Raw genomic sequence first — 12,537 nt, forward strand, 5'->3', positions numbered from 1 at the left:
GAGGAAAAGCAGATACTAGAAGTAACAAGGAAAACAGAGAAATAATGACAAAAAGATCAAGGTTGAACATTCTTCCAGCATGCAGGTAATGAAAACTATATGCCTGATTCTGGATAACACGACAAGTCTCCTCCTCTTTGGGGTGATAGATAATTCAGCTACAGACTAGTGGTAAAAGGGGGTGCTAGTTTAATGCCTCAATCTTCTATACCACAGCCATTGAGTTTACAGTGTTAGATATCCAATTCCTTTCCCTTGGGGAGAAGTAAAGAAGTAAAAACGACACTGTGGTCATTATATTGTTATAGGTAATCCACAGGGAGGCCAACAAGTTTCTTCCTTAGCTAAATAAGCTAATAATACTAAATAAGTATTCTCTGATTTGGAACAAAACTCCCTCTCTTGGTTTCCCTCTAAGAAAGATATATCACTATTATTTCATAAATCATGGAAAGCACACTAAGAATGATTTGAATTCTTGCTCATTTATTAATGCAGCCCAAATCATATTATCTTTTGGGGCTGCCATATCACATTATTGACTTCTGTTGAAGTTTATAGTCTACTAAAATCCAAGATTTTTTTTCAAAGAAATTAGATAATCTCTCATGGATCTTATAGAAGTTTTTTTTTTTTTTAACTCAAAATATCAGAAGTACACACCTTCAAATGCTATGAAGGGACTTTTCATAGCAGTAACAATTGAGGAAGAAGACTTATGTATCTACTCCCTTTTTGAAGTAATTGACCTTTGTTAGGAGGTTCTACTCCCATCTTCTTTTGGGTTTACATATTCTCTTTCTCATCTGCAGTTCCGTGACATGAATGCTCTTATCACAGAGTGTCTATTTCCTACATTTGGCAAAGATGTGGGTAAATCAGATATACCACTGGAGATCCACTGGAAGGCTAGAAGCTGAGAAAACTAGGATTAATTTGATTTTGTATAGTGCTTAATGCCATTGTCTTTAAATATAACTGTTCTATGGACATTGAAAGACTTATTTGAAAGTTATGCACTGTGGTCATTATATTGTTATAGATAACTCACAGGGAGGCCAATAAGTTTCTTCCTTAGCCCTTATAAATACTCTCTAATGAATTCATAATTTAATCTGAGCATCTGGGAGTAACTTAGATGTTCTTTTTATAATTTTCCATTACTTCCATTACATTCCATAAACTTTTTTCTTTCCCACCCAAATCTTTCCCATAGGCTAAATTATTTTTTTTTTTATCTTTCCCCTTCTCAGCTTCCAAACAGTCTCAATTAGCTAACTCCTTACTTATACAACTCTGGACTTCCCATGAAACACACCAAGAAATGGTGATTGTTTAGTACATCCCAACCCCTATAAGAAATTCATTTTGACCTTCATTGGTGAGAACTGAATTACTATGACCTCTCTTTTTACAATAACCATAAAAGAAAGGGCATTGAAGGCATTTATAGGAAGCATTGTCTTCCTGTCTCCTTCTTTCCACTTTCCTTTTCCCAACCAGAATCTCTTTAAGGCTAGTAGGGGTTCCTTGCAGCAAGGATATTGCCATATATACTGAGGAGAAGGAAGAAAAACATGATCAAAGACTATGGAGTTATATGATACCAAACAGTGTACAAAGACAGTATTATAGAAATCCCACAGAGGCCAGTGTCTTAAGCACACACAAAGTGGGCTACACAGCTGAGAGAAACACCAGCAAAGAGCATGTTGATGGAAAACCAAGAGTTTCAAGAAGGCAGCCCAGGAAGAGAGCGATAGAAAGAGAAAATATGGGAAGAAAAATTTGTTCTAAAGTATTATGGAAATAGACTTTGGTACAAGTGGGCACCACACTCAATCACATGGAGGACATGGAACTATGCTGGAAAGAGTAGAAAGCATTTTAACATAGTCTGATGAAATTCAGAAGCAATTTTTCTATTTGCCCCTTCTTCCCCGTCCACTTTTGTCCAGGGGACCAGCTAGATTTCATTAGAGTTTATCTTTGTTACAGCCACCCTTCCCTCACCTGCATTTTTCAGGATTCCTGGCCCCCAAGTCAACTGCAGAGAACCATGACTTAGTTTCAAAGTGAGAAGAAAGAAGCCGGGCAACTAGATTCTGTGTAAAGCTTTTAAGTTCTTCTGGGTTAAAATAAAATAAAAATGTTTCAGGTTGAGTGGGAATGAGGTAAAGGGTCAGAGGTGATGATTTTCTAGACAAAGAAAGGTGCCAGCCCAATTCACTTATCACCAAATGGCCTCATTCATCTTCCCTGTGAGAGTCAACAAGAGACCAGGTTCTGTATCAACCTACTTCTCTCATCTCCTGAATGAGATATTGGGCTTTTATGACCAACACTTTCATCTGTCCCCTCTTTTCCCTCTGTGCATAGCATATGCAAAATATGGGAACAGGGACACAGTGGGAAAGATTTTATATTTTGGACCTTTGAAGTTAGGAAATAATCATTCTTATTCTATCAACAAGAAAAAAAGTAGCCAATAGGAAAGGGTAAGAAGAAGGAAAAACAAACAAAAAGCTCAGGAAAAATAGTCTCATTTTCACACTCGCGGCAAGCAGCAGGCAAGAATCAATAAGTGCTAAGAGAGGCAAGCCTGTCTTTCCCCCCAAATACCTTCTTCTTTGCCTGTAGTAAGTCCTGGTAAGCATTAGATCGAAGAAACCGGGTATAGCTGTCACTCTTCATCAGCTTGTAAATGTGCTCCTGGAAGAGGAGAGGAGGATAGGGAAGATATCAGAAAAAATTGTTATCTAACACCAATCTGAAATTACCAAAGTAGTTCCATCAATTGAAAGTTTCAAGAGGGATATAGTCAAACTATGCTAACAGATGAACACATCACATGATTTTTCAAGCAAGAAAAGCAAATTTTCTTTTATAGAGTACAAGATCCTACTGGTCAGAGAGGTTTGATCTTTATAAAATTTCTTTTTTAAAAATTTCAATTTCACTTTATTTTTCAGGCCTCAATTCCCCCTTTAACTTTTACCTCCCTTCCCATTGAAAAAACAAGTAAAATGAAGTCCATTAAATATAAATAAATAAATATATATTAGCATATAGTTAAGCAAATTCCCTCATTAGCCAGGTCATTTTTTAAAAACTCTATTTCTATTACCTGTCCATTTTAAAGTGAGTAGTATGCTTCATCAAGAGCAGCTAAATTGTATGGTGGGTACAGTGGCAGACTTAGAGTCAGGAAGACCCATCGTCCTGAATTCAAGTCTGGCCTCAGACTCTTACAAGTTGTGTGACCCTGAGCAAATCATTTAACTCTGTTTGCCTCAATTTCCTCATTAGTAAAATAAGCTAGAGAAGGAAATGGCAAACCACTACAATATCTTTACCAAGAAAACCCCAGAGAGAGTCACAAAAAATTAGACAAATAATTGAACAACAAATGCATGCCTTTTCATGAATCCTCTGGAATTATGATTGGTCATTATGCTGAATAGTTTTTTTTTTTAAATTCTTTGTCTTTATAATGTTATTAGTATGTAATTTTTCCTTCTGATTTTGCTTATTTCACTTTGTATTAGTATCTACAAATCTTCCCAGATTTCTCTAAAACCATCTCCTCCATCTCTTCTTACAGTACAAAATCACATTCATTGATTCTGCAGTGCTCAACTTTTCTTATAATAAACTCTCTTATTACTGGATAAATCATAGCTTTGACTATAAGCTTTGACCTTTGTTGGCAAGGAGTTATCTATATTTTTAGTGTGTGGTCCAGACTTGCCATAACTTTCCTTCCAAGGAGGAAGTGTCTTTTAATTTTATGGCTGCAGCCACCACCTGTAGTGATTTTTGAGCCCAAGAATATGATACACTATACAAGATTATACTGTTTCTATTTCTTCTCCCTTTATTTGCTAAGAAGTGATGGGTTCAGTTGTCATGAAGCTACAAACTAACTTTCACCCTTTTCTAGAGGCTTCTTAATTCTTCTTCACTATCTGCCTCATAGTAGTATTGCTTGCATATTTGACATTGTTCATATTTCTCCTGGGAACCTTAATTCCAGTTTTCATCTTTTCATGTTTGGTATTTAGCTTGATGTACTCTGAATATAATTTAAATGAATAAGGTGACAACATACAACTTTGTTGTACTTTCTCAATGTTGAGCCAATCAATTGTTCCATGTTTGGTTCTAACTCTTGCATCTTAGCCTGCATACAAGTTCCTCAGGAGACAAGTAAGATGATCTGGTACTCCCATCTCTTTGAATGCTTGCCATATTTTGTTGTGATCAATACAGTCAAAGACTTTAGTGTGGTAAATGAAGCAATAGTAAATGTTTTTCTGGAACTCTCTTGCTTTCTCCATAACCAGTGAATATTGGCAATTTGGTCTCTAATTCCTCTGCCTCTTGGAAAATCAGCCTATTTTCTGATATTTCTTGATTTACATATTGCTGAAATCTAGCTTGCAAAATCTTAAGCAAAACCTTGCTGGTGTACAATTGTTTGACAATTTTGATATTCTTTGGCATTGCCCTTTTTTAGGATTAAAATGTAAACACATTTTTTACAATTCTGTGGTCACTGTTGAGTTTTCTAAATTTCCTGGCTTATTAAGTATAGCATTTTAACAGCATCTTCTGTTAGGATTGTAAATAGCTCAGCTGGAATTCTATCACCTCCACTAGACTTACTGTTAGCCATGCTTTTTAAGGCCCACTTGACTTCATTTTCCAGGATATCTGTCTCTGGTTCAGTAATCATACCATCATAGTTATTGGTGATGTTAAGTGTTATATATTTGTGATATATAAGTGATGTTATATATATTCTTGCCACCTCTTCTACTTCTATTAAATCTCTACCATTTTGGTAGAGATGCACATTTTTGCATGAAACTATTCTCTTAATATCTTTTAATTTTCTGGAAGAGAGCTCTTGCTTATCCCATCCTACTATTTCCTTCTATTTCTTTACATTGCCTATTTAAGAAAACCTTCTTATCTTTCCTTCTTCATTCAATTGGGTATATATTTCCCCTTCTCTTTCGTTTTTCTTCATATTTTGTAAAGCCTCCTCAGAGAGATTTTACTTTCTTATCCTTTTTCTTGTCTGTCTATAGTTCTTCAGGTATTCTTATCTACCAGAGTTAATTCCTTAAATTTATTCATCACCTCCACTTCATATTATAGAAGATGTTATGTTATACAGTTTGATGATTTCCCCTATTTTCTTGAATTTAAGTTTGAATTTTGCAGTAAGAAGCACACAATCTGAGCCACAGTCTGTTCCAGATTTTATTTTAACTAATTTTATAGAGCTGCTACAACTTTGGCTGCAGAGTAGATAATCAATCTTATTTCTATATTGATCATCTAGTTTATTCATGTTTAGAGTAACATTTTGAGTTATTGAAAAAGAGTGTTTGCTGTGATCCAATAAACTATCTTGACAAAAATGTTATTCTCTACCCTGATTAGTTTTTTTATTCTAAAGCCAAATTTGCCTGTTTTTCCAATTATCTTCTGATTTTCCCTTTAGCATTCCAATCACCTTAGATAAATGTGACATCATTTTTTGAAGATTATTTGTAGAAGATGTTGTAGGTCTTCACAGAACTGAGGACTTCAGCCTCTTCAGCATCAGTGGATAGAGCACAGACTTATATTACTGTGATGATGAATTGTTTGTCTTAGACTCAAAACATATCGTATTGTCATTACTACTTTTCTCACTCTTTTATTATTTATTTATTATTATTATTTTTATTAATTATGAGGGTTACTTCATTTTTTTCTAAGGGATTCTGTTAAATTCATCCATTCCCACATTGATTTGAGTTCACTGACACCTAAGATGTTGATATTTAATTTTTCCATCTCCTGTTTATCTAAATTCAGTTTCCTTTGGTTCAAAGGTTTCTATGTGATAATGATCTTTGGAGAATTGAACTCTTCTTTCATCACCAGACATATCAGTAATGAAACTTACTTTTAGTTTTGGCCCAGAAATTTCATTATTTTTAGAGCTACTTGTACTTGCCTTCCATTCTTCCCCAGTAGTGTTTGGATATCTCCAACTTGAGCTGTTCATTTTCGAGTGTTATATCTTTTATTAATTTAATACTATCAATGGAATTTTCTTGGCAAAGACACTGGAGTGACTTGCCATTTCCTTCTCTAATGGATCATCTTTTCTTAGAACTATCCACTCTGATCTCTCCATCTTGGGTAACCAAGTACAGCATAGCTCATAGTTTCATTAGCTAAACATGCCCCTCTATCCTCGTAACTGTGGTTCAGGAGAAAACTTTTAATGTATATTTTGCTAATTATTAGGGATTTATAGCATTTTTATGTTATTGTTAATAACTTGCCATGTTGGTTAAGAAAATTCAGAACGAAAAGGAACCAGAAAGAAAACAAAACAAAAACAAGGTGAAAATAGTATTGAGTCTCCATCGTTCTTTCTTTGGATGTGGATGTTCAATGAACATTTATTAGGTGCCTAATATATACCACACTGTGCTAAGCACTGAGGATACAAAGAAAGGTAAAAAGAAGTCTCTGCAATCAAGAAGTCAAATGGGGAGGCAACATGTAAAAAACAAAAACTATATACAAATAAGATATATACAAGATAAATTAGAAATAATCAACAGAGGTAAAATATTAGACTTAAGAGGAATCAGGAAAGGCTTCTTGAAGAAGACATTTTAGGTAGGGCTTTCTGTTTGGCTCCAGAGGGGACAGAATTAGGAGCAATAGATAGAAAGTGAAAAAGATATATGCCTGGATTTGATGCATGGAAAAATTGTTATTGTTGTTAAGACATTTCGTCATGTTTCCCTATTTCTGATACCATTTAGAGTTTTCTTAACAGAGATACTAGAGTGATTTGTCATTTCCTTCTCCAGCTCATTTTACAGATGAGAAAACTGAGGCAAACAGGTTTAAGTGATTTGCTCAAGATCACACAGCTAGTAAGAGTTTGAGGTCAAATTTGAATTCAAGATGAGTCTTTCTGACTCCAGTCTCAACATTCTATCCATTGTGCCACCTAACTAGGAAAATATTTCCTTGCAGAACTGTCAAAAAATAAAACAGACTGGAAAAGTAGTGAATGCTCACTCTCTGAAGGTCATCAGATAGATTCTGGCTAAGAATTAGTCCATGATTCCATAAAGGTGGTGTCTATTTAAATATGAAGTCTGGCTTGATGATTAGAAGGATCCTTGCCCCCTCTGAGACACTGACATACTGGGATAAGATCTGGCTTCATCGAGACATTTTATTAAAAATTTCTATGCCAGGTATAATGGGTATGAATGGCTATTGGTAGCAACTATCACTATTTTGGAAAAAACCTGTGAGGAAGAATACATGACCCTTTTGCTCCTCCTTCCCTCCCTCCTTTTTCTCCTCTCTTTTTCCATCTTCCCTCCCTCCTTCCCTCTTTTCATACTTCTCTTCTTCCTCTTCATCTACATTTCCCTTCCTCCTCCCATCTCACCTTCTTTCCTCTCTCTCTCTTCCTTCTTTCCTTCCTCTTTCCCTTCTCCCTTTCCTTCCTTATTTCCTCCCTCTCTTCTTCCTTTTCCCTTCCCTCCCTTCCTCTCTCTTTCCCTCCTTCCTTCCCTCCCTCTCTCCCTTTTTTCCTCTCTCTTTTCCTTCCTTCCTTCCTTTCTCCAGGTAGCAGAGTTAATACAGGTCTACCTGAAAACCTGACTGCAAATTTGATCTCAGATACTTACTAGCTGTGTTACCCCAGGCAAATCACTTAAACTATATTTGCCCCAGTTTCCTTAACTGTAAAATAGAAATAATAACATCACCTACCTCACAGGGTTATTGTGAAGATAAAATGAGTTAATATTTGTAAAAGTGCTTAGCACAGTGTCTGGCACAATATGGCAGTGTAAGCACAATATGAATGCCTATTTCCTCCTACCTCCCTATGTTATCTGCTGAAATTGCTGGGAATATTCAGGAGCTGAGCCTACTACTGATAGGCATATTTACCTTTTCTGTTTCTAACTTGGGCCAATTTCCCCTTCCTTAGGTAACTTGGTGGTCCCTTGTCAGATGCTTCCAGAAGTCAACAAATCAATGTTAAACTTAATAAGAGAATACAATTGACTTAGCTCACTGCAGCTCATAACTGATGAGCTCAAGACACCTACCACGTTCTGTCTTCCTGGTAGTTAGGATGACTAGCATGTGTAACCATGCTTAGCTTTTTGACTGTTTCTTAAGAGGGCTGATCTAAAGGGAAAGATAAAAACACAGGATATGCAATATGCCCATCTCAACTCATATTAGCACTCAAGAGGTGGGAGTTCCTTACAACCAGATATGTGTGTGTGATTGTGTGTGTGTGTGTGTGTGTGTGTGTGTGTGTGTGTTGAGGGGATATAATGAAGCAAGACCTCCAATGTTTAAACCATTAGAAATCTTCTTGTTGAAAAGAGTAGATACCTGTTGCAGTGGAGAAAAGATTAGTTTTCCATAGGTCAAGGAGATAGAGTTCTACAACATGCTAACTGTCTCCACTACCATTCTCCAAGGTAGAGAGAAAGTCATATCACTGTAGTAGTTGATAGTTATAGTGTGTGAAAGTCAATTCTGATTAAGATCTTCCATCACCATTTCCTTTCCTTAGGCTGAGGTCTTAATAATGAAAGACCTATTTGCTCAGAAGGGTAAAAAGAAATCAAAAAAAGATGTCTTCTGAGGGATATATGGGAGCTGAATCTAAGCTGCACCTGCTACAAATCAGTGTTTTGACATGAGATCCTTCCTTCTTTTTACAGATAAACCATCAGGACTCTCATAGGAATAGGAGAAGGCAAGCAGCCAACTACCTGGGACCTTGAGAGGATGAGAGAAAAATATCAGGGCAGCCGAACCATTTAAAAATAACTTTGCATACTTGTCTTTGCTTTGGAGACCCACAACAGAGAGGGATTCATTTGCCCTGCTTCAAAATTATCCTCTTGGAATCCACTCAGTTGGAGGATTGCATAGGAGTCAAGAGTTATCATTAGGACCATATTTTTCTTCCTGCAGTGTAGTTGCCTCCTCTCTTCTTTCCACTTCCCCAAATTTCTTAGCATAATAGTAGAAGTTACAAAAGTTTAAGAACTTGTCCCTGTGAGGAAGGCACTGCTACCATTGGGCAGCAAAGTAGAGAAAGTACTAGACCCAGAATCAGGAAATTCAAATGTACCCTCAGGCACTTACTAACTGTGTGACTCTAGACAAGTCACTTAACTCCTGCCTCAGTTTCCTCAACTATAAAAAGGGATAATTACAGCACTTACTTTACAGGGTTATTGTGAGGATCAGATGAGATGCTATTTGTAAAGCACTTAGCACAGGGCCTGATATATAATACATGCTTAATGAATGTTCCCTTTCCTTCTCCCTGAGTTTCCTTATGTGTATAATGGAGTTGAACAAAAATGTCTCTGATATTACTTCTAGTTGCAGTTTTATGATTCCATGATCATATACTTACGAGTTCTGTCAACTTTTGTACAAGTCAATTAAGCTCTTTAGATCTTAGTTTCCTCATCTGTAAAATAAGGAGTCTGGGCTAGAAGGTTTATGAGGTTCTTTCCACTCTAGGGCTATGACCCTGTGATCAAACAATCCTTATATGGATACTGTATAAGTACATATCAAGTAGCTAGGTGGTGAGGTGAATGAAGTACCTAGCCTAGAGGCAGAAAGACTCATCTTCCTGAGGTCAAATCCAATGCTTCAATCCATGATGCTACTTATCCATCTCATACTAATAATCACTTGAAAAATACCTAGGGGCAACTAGGTGGCTCAGTGGATAGAGTGCTAGGCCTGAAGTCAGGAAGATTCATCTTGCAAGTCTCAGTAAGCTTACACACACACACACACACACACACACACACACACACACACACAGAGGTATGTGACTTTGTTACAAAATGTCTCTTTTGTGCAACTCTTTCCTTTTCACTAGGTAGCAGATACAATATTAATGTGTTGTACACATGGAATTTTTAGATCAGTTAAGCTTATGAGCCGCAAAATAAATCTCCCCTCCAATTTCATCAGCTATAAAAATAATTGAAACATTAAAAACATTTCAAAACAGTCTGATGACTTCTTTTCTTTCTTATTGGAAAACCCGCATTTGGATTGGCAGAGGGAGGGAATATTGATGCTCAATAAGGGAATGGTGTTAGTAATGCTTTTTGTTAAGAGTTGTAAGACAGAAGTACCAAATTCAAATAGAAACAGGGGCCACTAAACTGTCTACAGTATCTGTGCAAGCAGCAATCACTTAGAAAACCACACATTAACATTAAACATGTCAAAACACACTCTGAGCTGTCCAATCAGAATAAAATGTTTTCAATTACTTCTTAATCGGGTTGGACAGCTCAGAATGTATCTGGCCCCTTTATTGTAAAGGATCTTTCAATGATATCATTTTTAATTTAATTTAATTTTATCTTAAAGATAAGGATAGAGAGGCCAAGGGAGCATAAGTGATTTGCATAAGGGATAAGCATAAGGGATAAGAATTAAGATTTCAATCTAGATCATCTGATCTAAGTAGAATATTCTTTTAACTGCCTTAATTTATCATTTAACAACAAATATCTTTTCTTTTTGGTCTGAGAGAAATTTAATACATCTACTTAAATTTAGAGAATAAACTAACAATGTCATTTCTACTCTGGAATAACCATGAAGATAAACTAGGCTCCTAGGAAGCAATAAGGAAGCTCTCTGATTTTGACCTCCCATGAATCTTCTGTGTGCTGAAAACTACATATATTCAGACCATGGCAGGAGAAGACTGCTAATAGTAAAGTGAACAATTCTCCATTATCTTGACCAAATCTCAGGATGTTTTACTGTTAACAGCCTCATTAATTTCTATCAAGGAAACATCATTTTGGAGAGGACATTGATAAGATGGAGCATTTCTAGATAAGGGTGATCAGAACATTGAGAAGACTGGAAACTACATCATGTCACAATACTTGAAGAAACAAGGAATATTTAGCCTGGAAAAGAGAAGACTTAGGAAATCCAAGCTACTTCCAAGAATTTGAAGAACTGTTATGTGGAAGCAGGATTAAGTTTGTTTTTCTTGTCCTTAAATGATAGGAGTAGGAGCCATGGGTGGAAATTCTAGTCAGATTTCTGTTTGATATAGGTATAAGGGTATCATCAGAAGCAACCTGGCTATCCTAACAAAGTAACAAGATGCTTTTTTCTGTCTTTGGCATTATTTCCTCATTCAAGATCTGATTATTCTCAGTAACATCACCTTTGGGAATTACAGGATCATAGACTTAGAGTACATTGAGTCTAACTCTCATTTTACAAATAAAGAAACTGGGGCTGAAAAAGACTAAGTGATTTAATGAGTCACAAAGCCAGCAAGTTTCTGAGGCAGGAACTTAACTCAGATTCTCTCTGACTCCAAGCTTGGCACTACCACCGACCTACTTAGCTTAATTTGTTCATATGATCTTTATTGGTTATAAAGAATACCTTGATTGTGGGTATCTGTTAATTTACTGTTTTAGGTGGCATAATGGATGGAGCATGGAATCTGGAGTCAGGAGGACCTTAATTAAGATCCAGCCTCAGATATTTATTAGCAAGTTACTTAACCTCACTTTGCGTGAGATTTTTATCTATTAAATAAAGATAATAACAACATTATCATAATAATAACACGAATATATTCTTGACTTTATATTAAATATATTATATATTATTGGGTATAATAACAATAACTCCAGAGGGTTGTTGTAAAGATCATATGAGATAATTGTAAAGTGCTTAACACAGTGCCTGGCCCACAGTAAGCATTATATACATGGTGTTGTTCAGTTATTTTTCAGTTGTATCCAAATCTAGAAAACCCTATATGAGATTTTCTTGGTAAAGATACTGGAGTGATTTTCCATTTCCTTCTCCAACTAGTACATATCTATATCTATATACATATACACACATACAATTATTATATTGTAATATTATGCATTAATTATTAATTTATATAATATATTACTATATTATTATATATTGTATGTCATAACAATATATTATATAATATATAACAATATAATATATGTGTATCTATATACATATGTGTGTGTATATACATACACACACATTATTATTATTCCATGGCAGATAACTAAGTCCTATTATCTGAAGATGTTTGATTGAATCCTGACAGACTAGTTCTTGAATTTAAGCTTTAAAAGGAAACAGATCCAGAATAAGAGAAAGGTCAGAGTACCAAGCTAGAAGGTACAGATAAGATAGGACATAGACAGAGAGGACCCTAAAGATAGAAAGCCTGTTTATCTGGACATCCTCCTCACAGGAATCCTCTTCCTCAGAGATGGAAATAGTAGAAAAATTGTGACTGAAAGAATGGAGATTCTGGAGGAAGGAAGGAAACAAGCATTTAAGTATTTACTATGTGCCAGACATATGTGCTAAACTCTTTATCAATATTATTTCACTTGATCCTTGCAAAAACCCTAGGAG

At 35.7% G+C, this 12,537-nt stretch overlaps 1 protein-coding gene across 3 annotated transcripts in view; it reads right to left on the reverse strand.

Moving 5' to 3' along the window:
* RGS6 (regulator of G protein signaling 6) overlaps positions 1 to 12,537 on the reverse strand; it is a 643,116-nt gene that overhangs the window by 44,770 nt on the left and 585,809 nt on the right. For all 3 annotated transcript variants that reach the window (XM_051977664.1, XM_051977666.1, XM_051977665.1), the window contains exon 16: positions 2,623 to 2,712. In XM_051977664.1, the coding sequence (XP_051833624.1) occupies positions 2,623 to 2,712 (90 nt within the window). The remainder of the gene's footprint in view (positions 1 to 2,622; positions 2,713 to 12,537) is intronic.

This window comes from Antechinus flavipes, chromosome 2 (genome assembly GCF_016432865.1).
Source record: "Antechinus flavipes isolate AdamAnt ecotype Samford, QLD, Australia chromosome 2, AdamAnt_v2, whole genome shotgun sequence".
Lineage (NCBI taxonomy): Eukaryota > Metazoa > Chordata > Mammalia > Dasyuromorphia > Dasyuridae > Antechinus > Antechinus flavipes.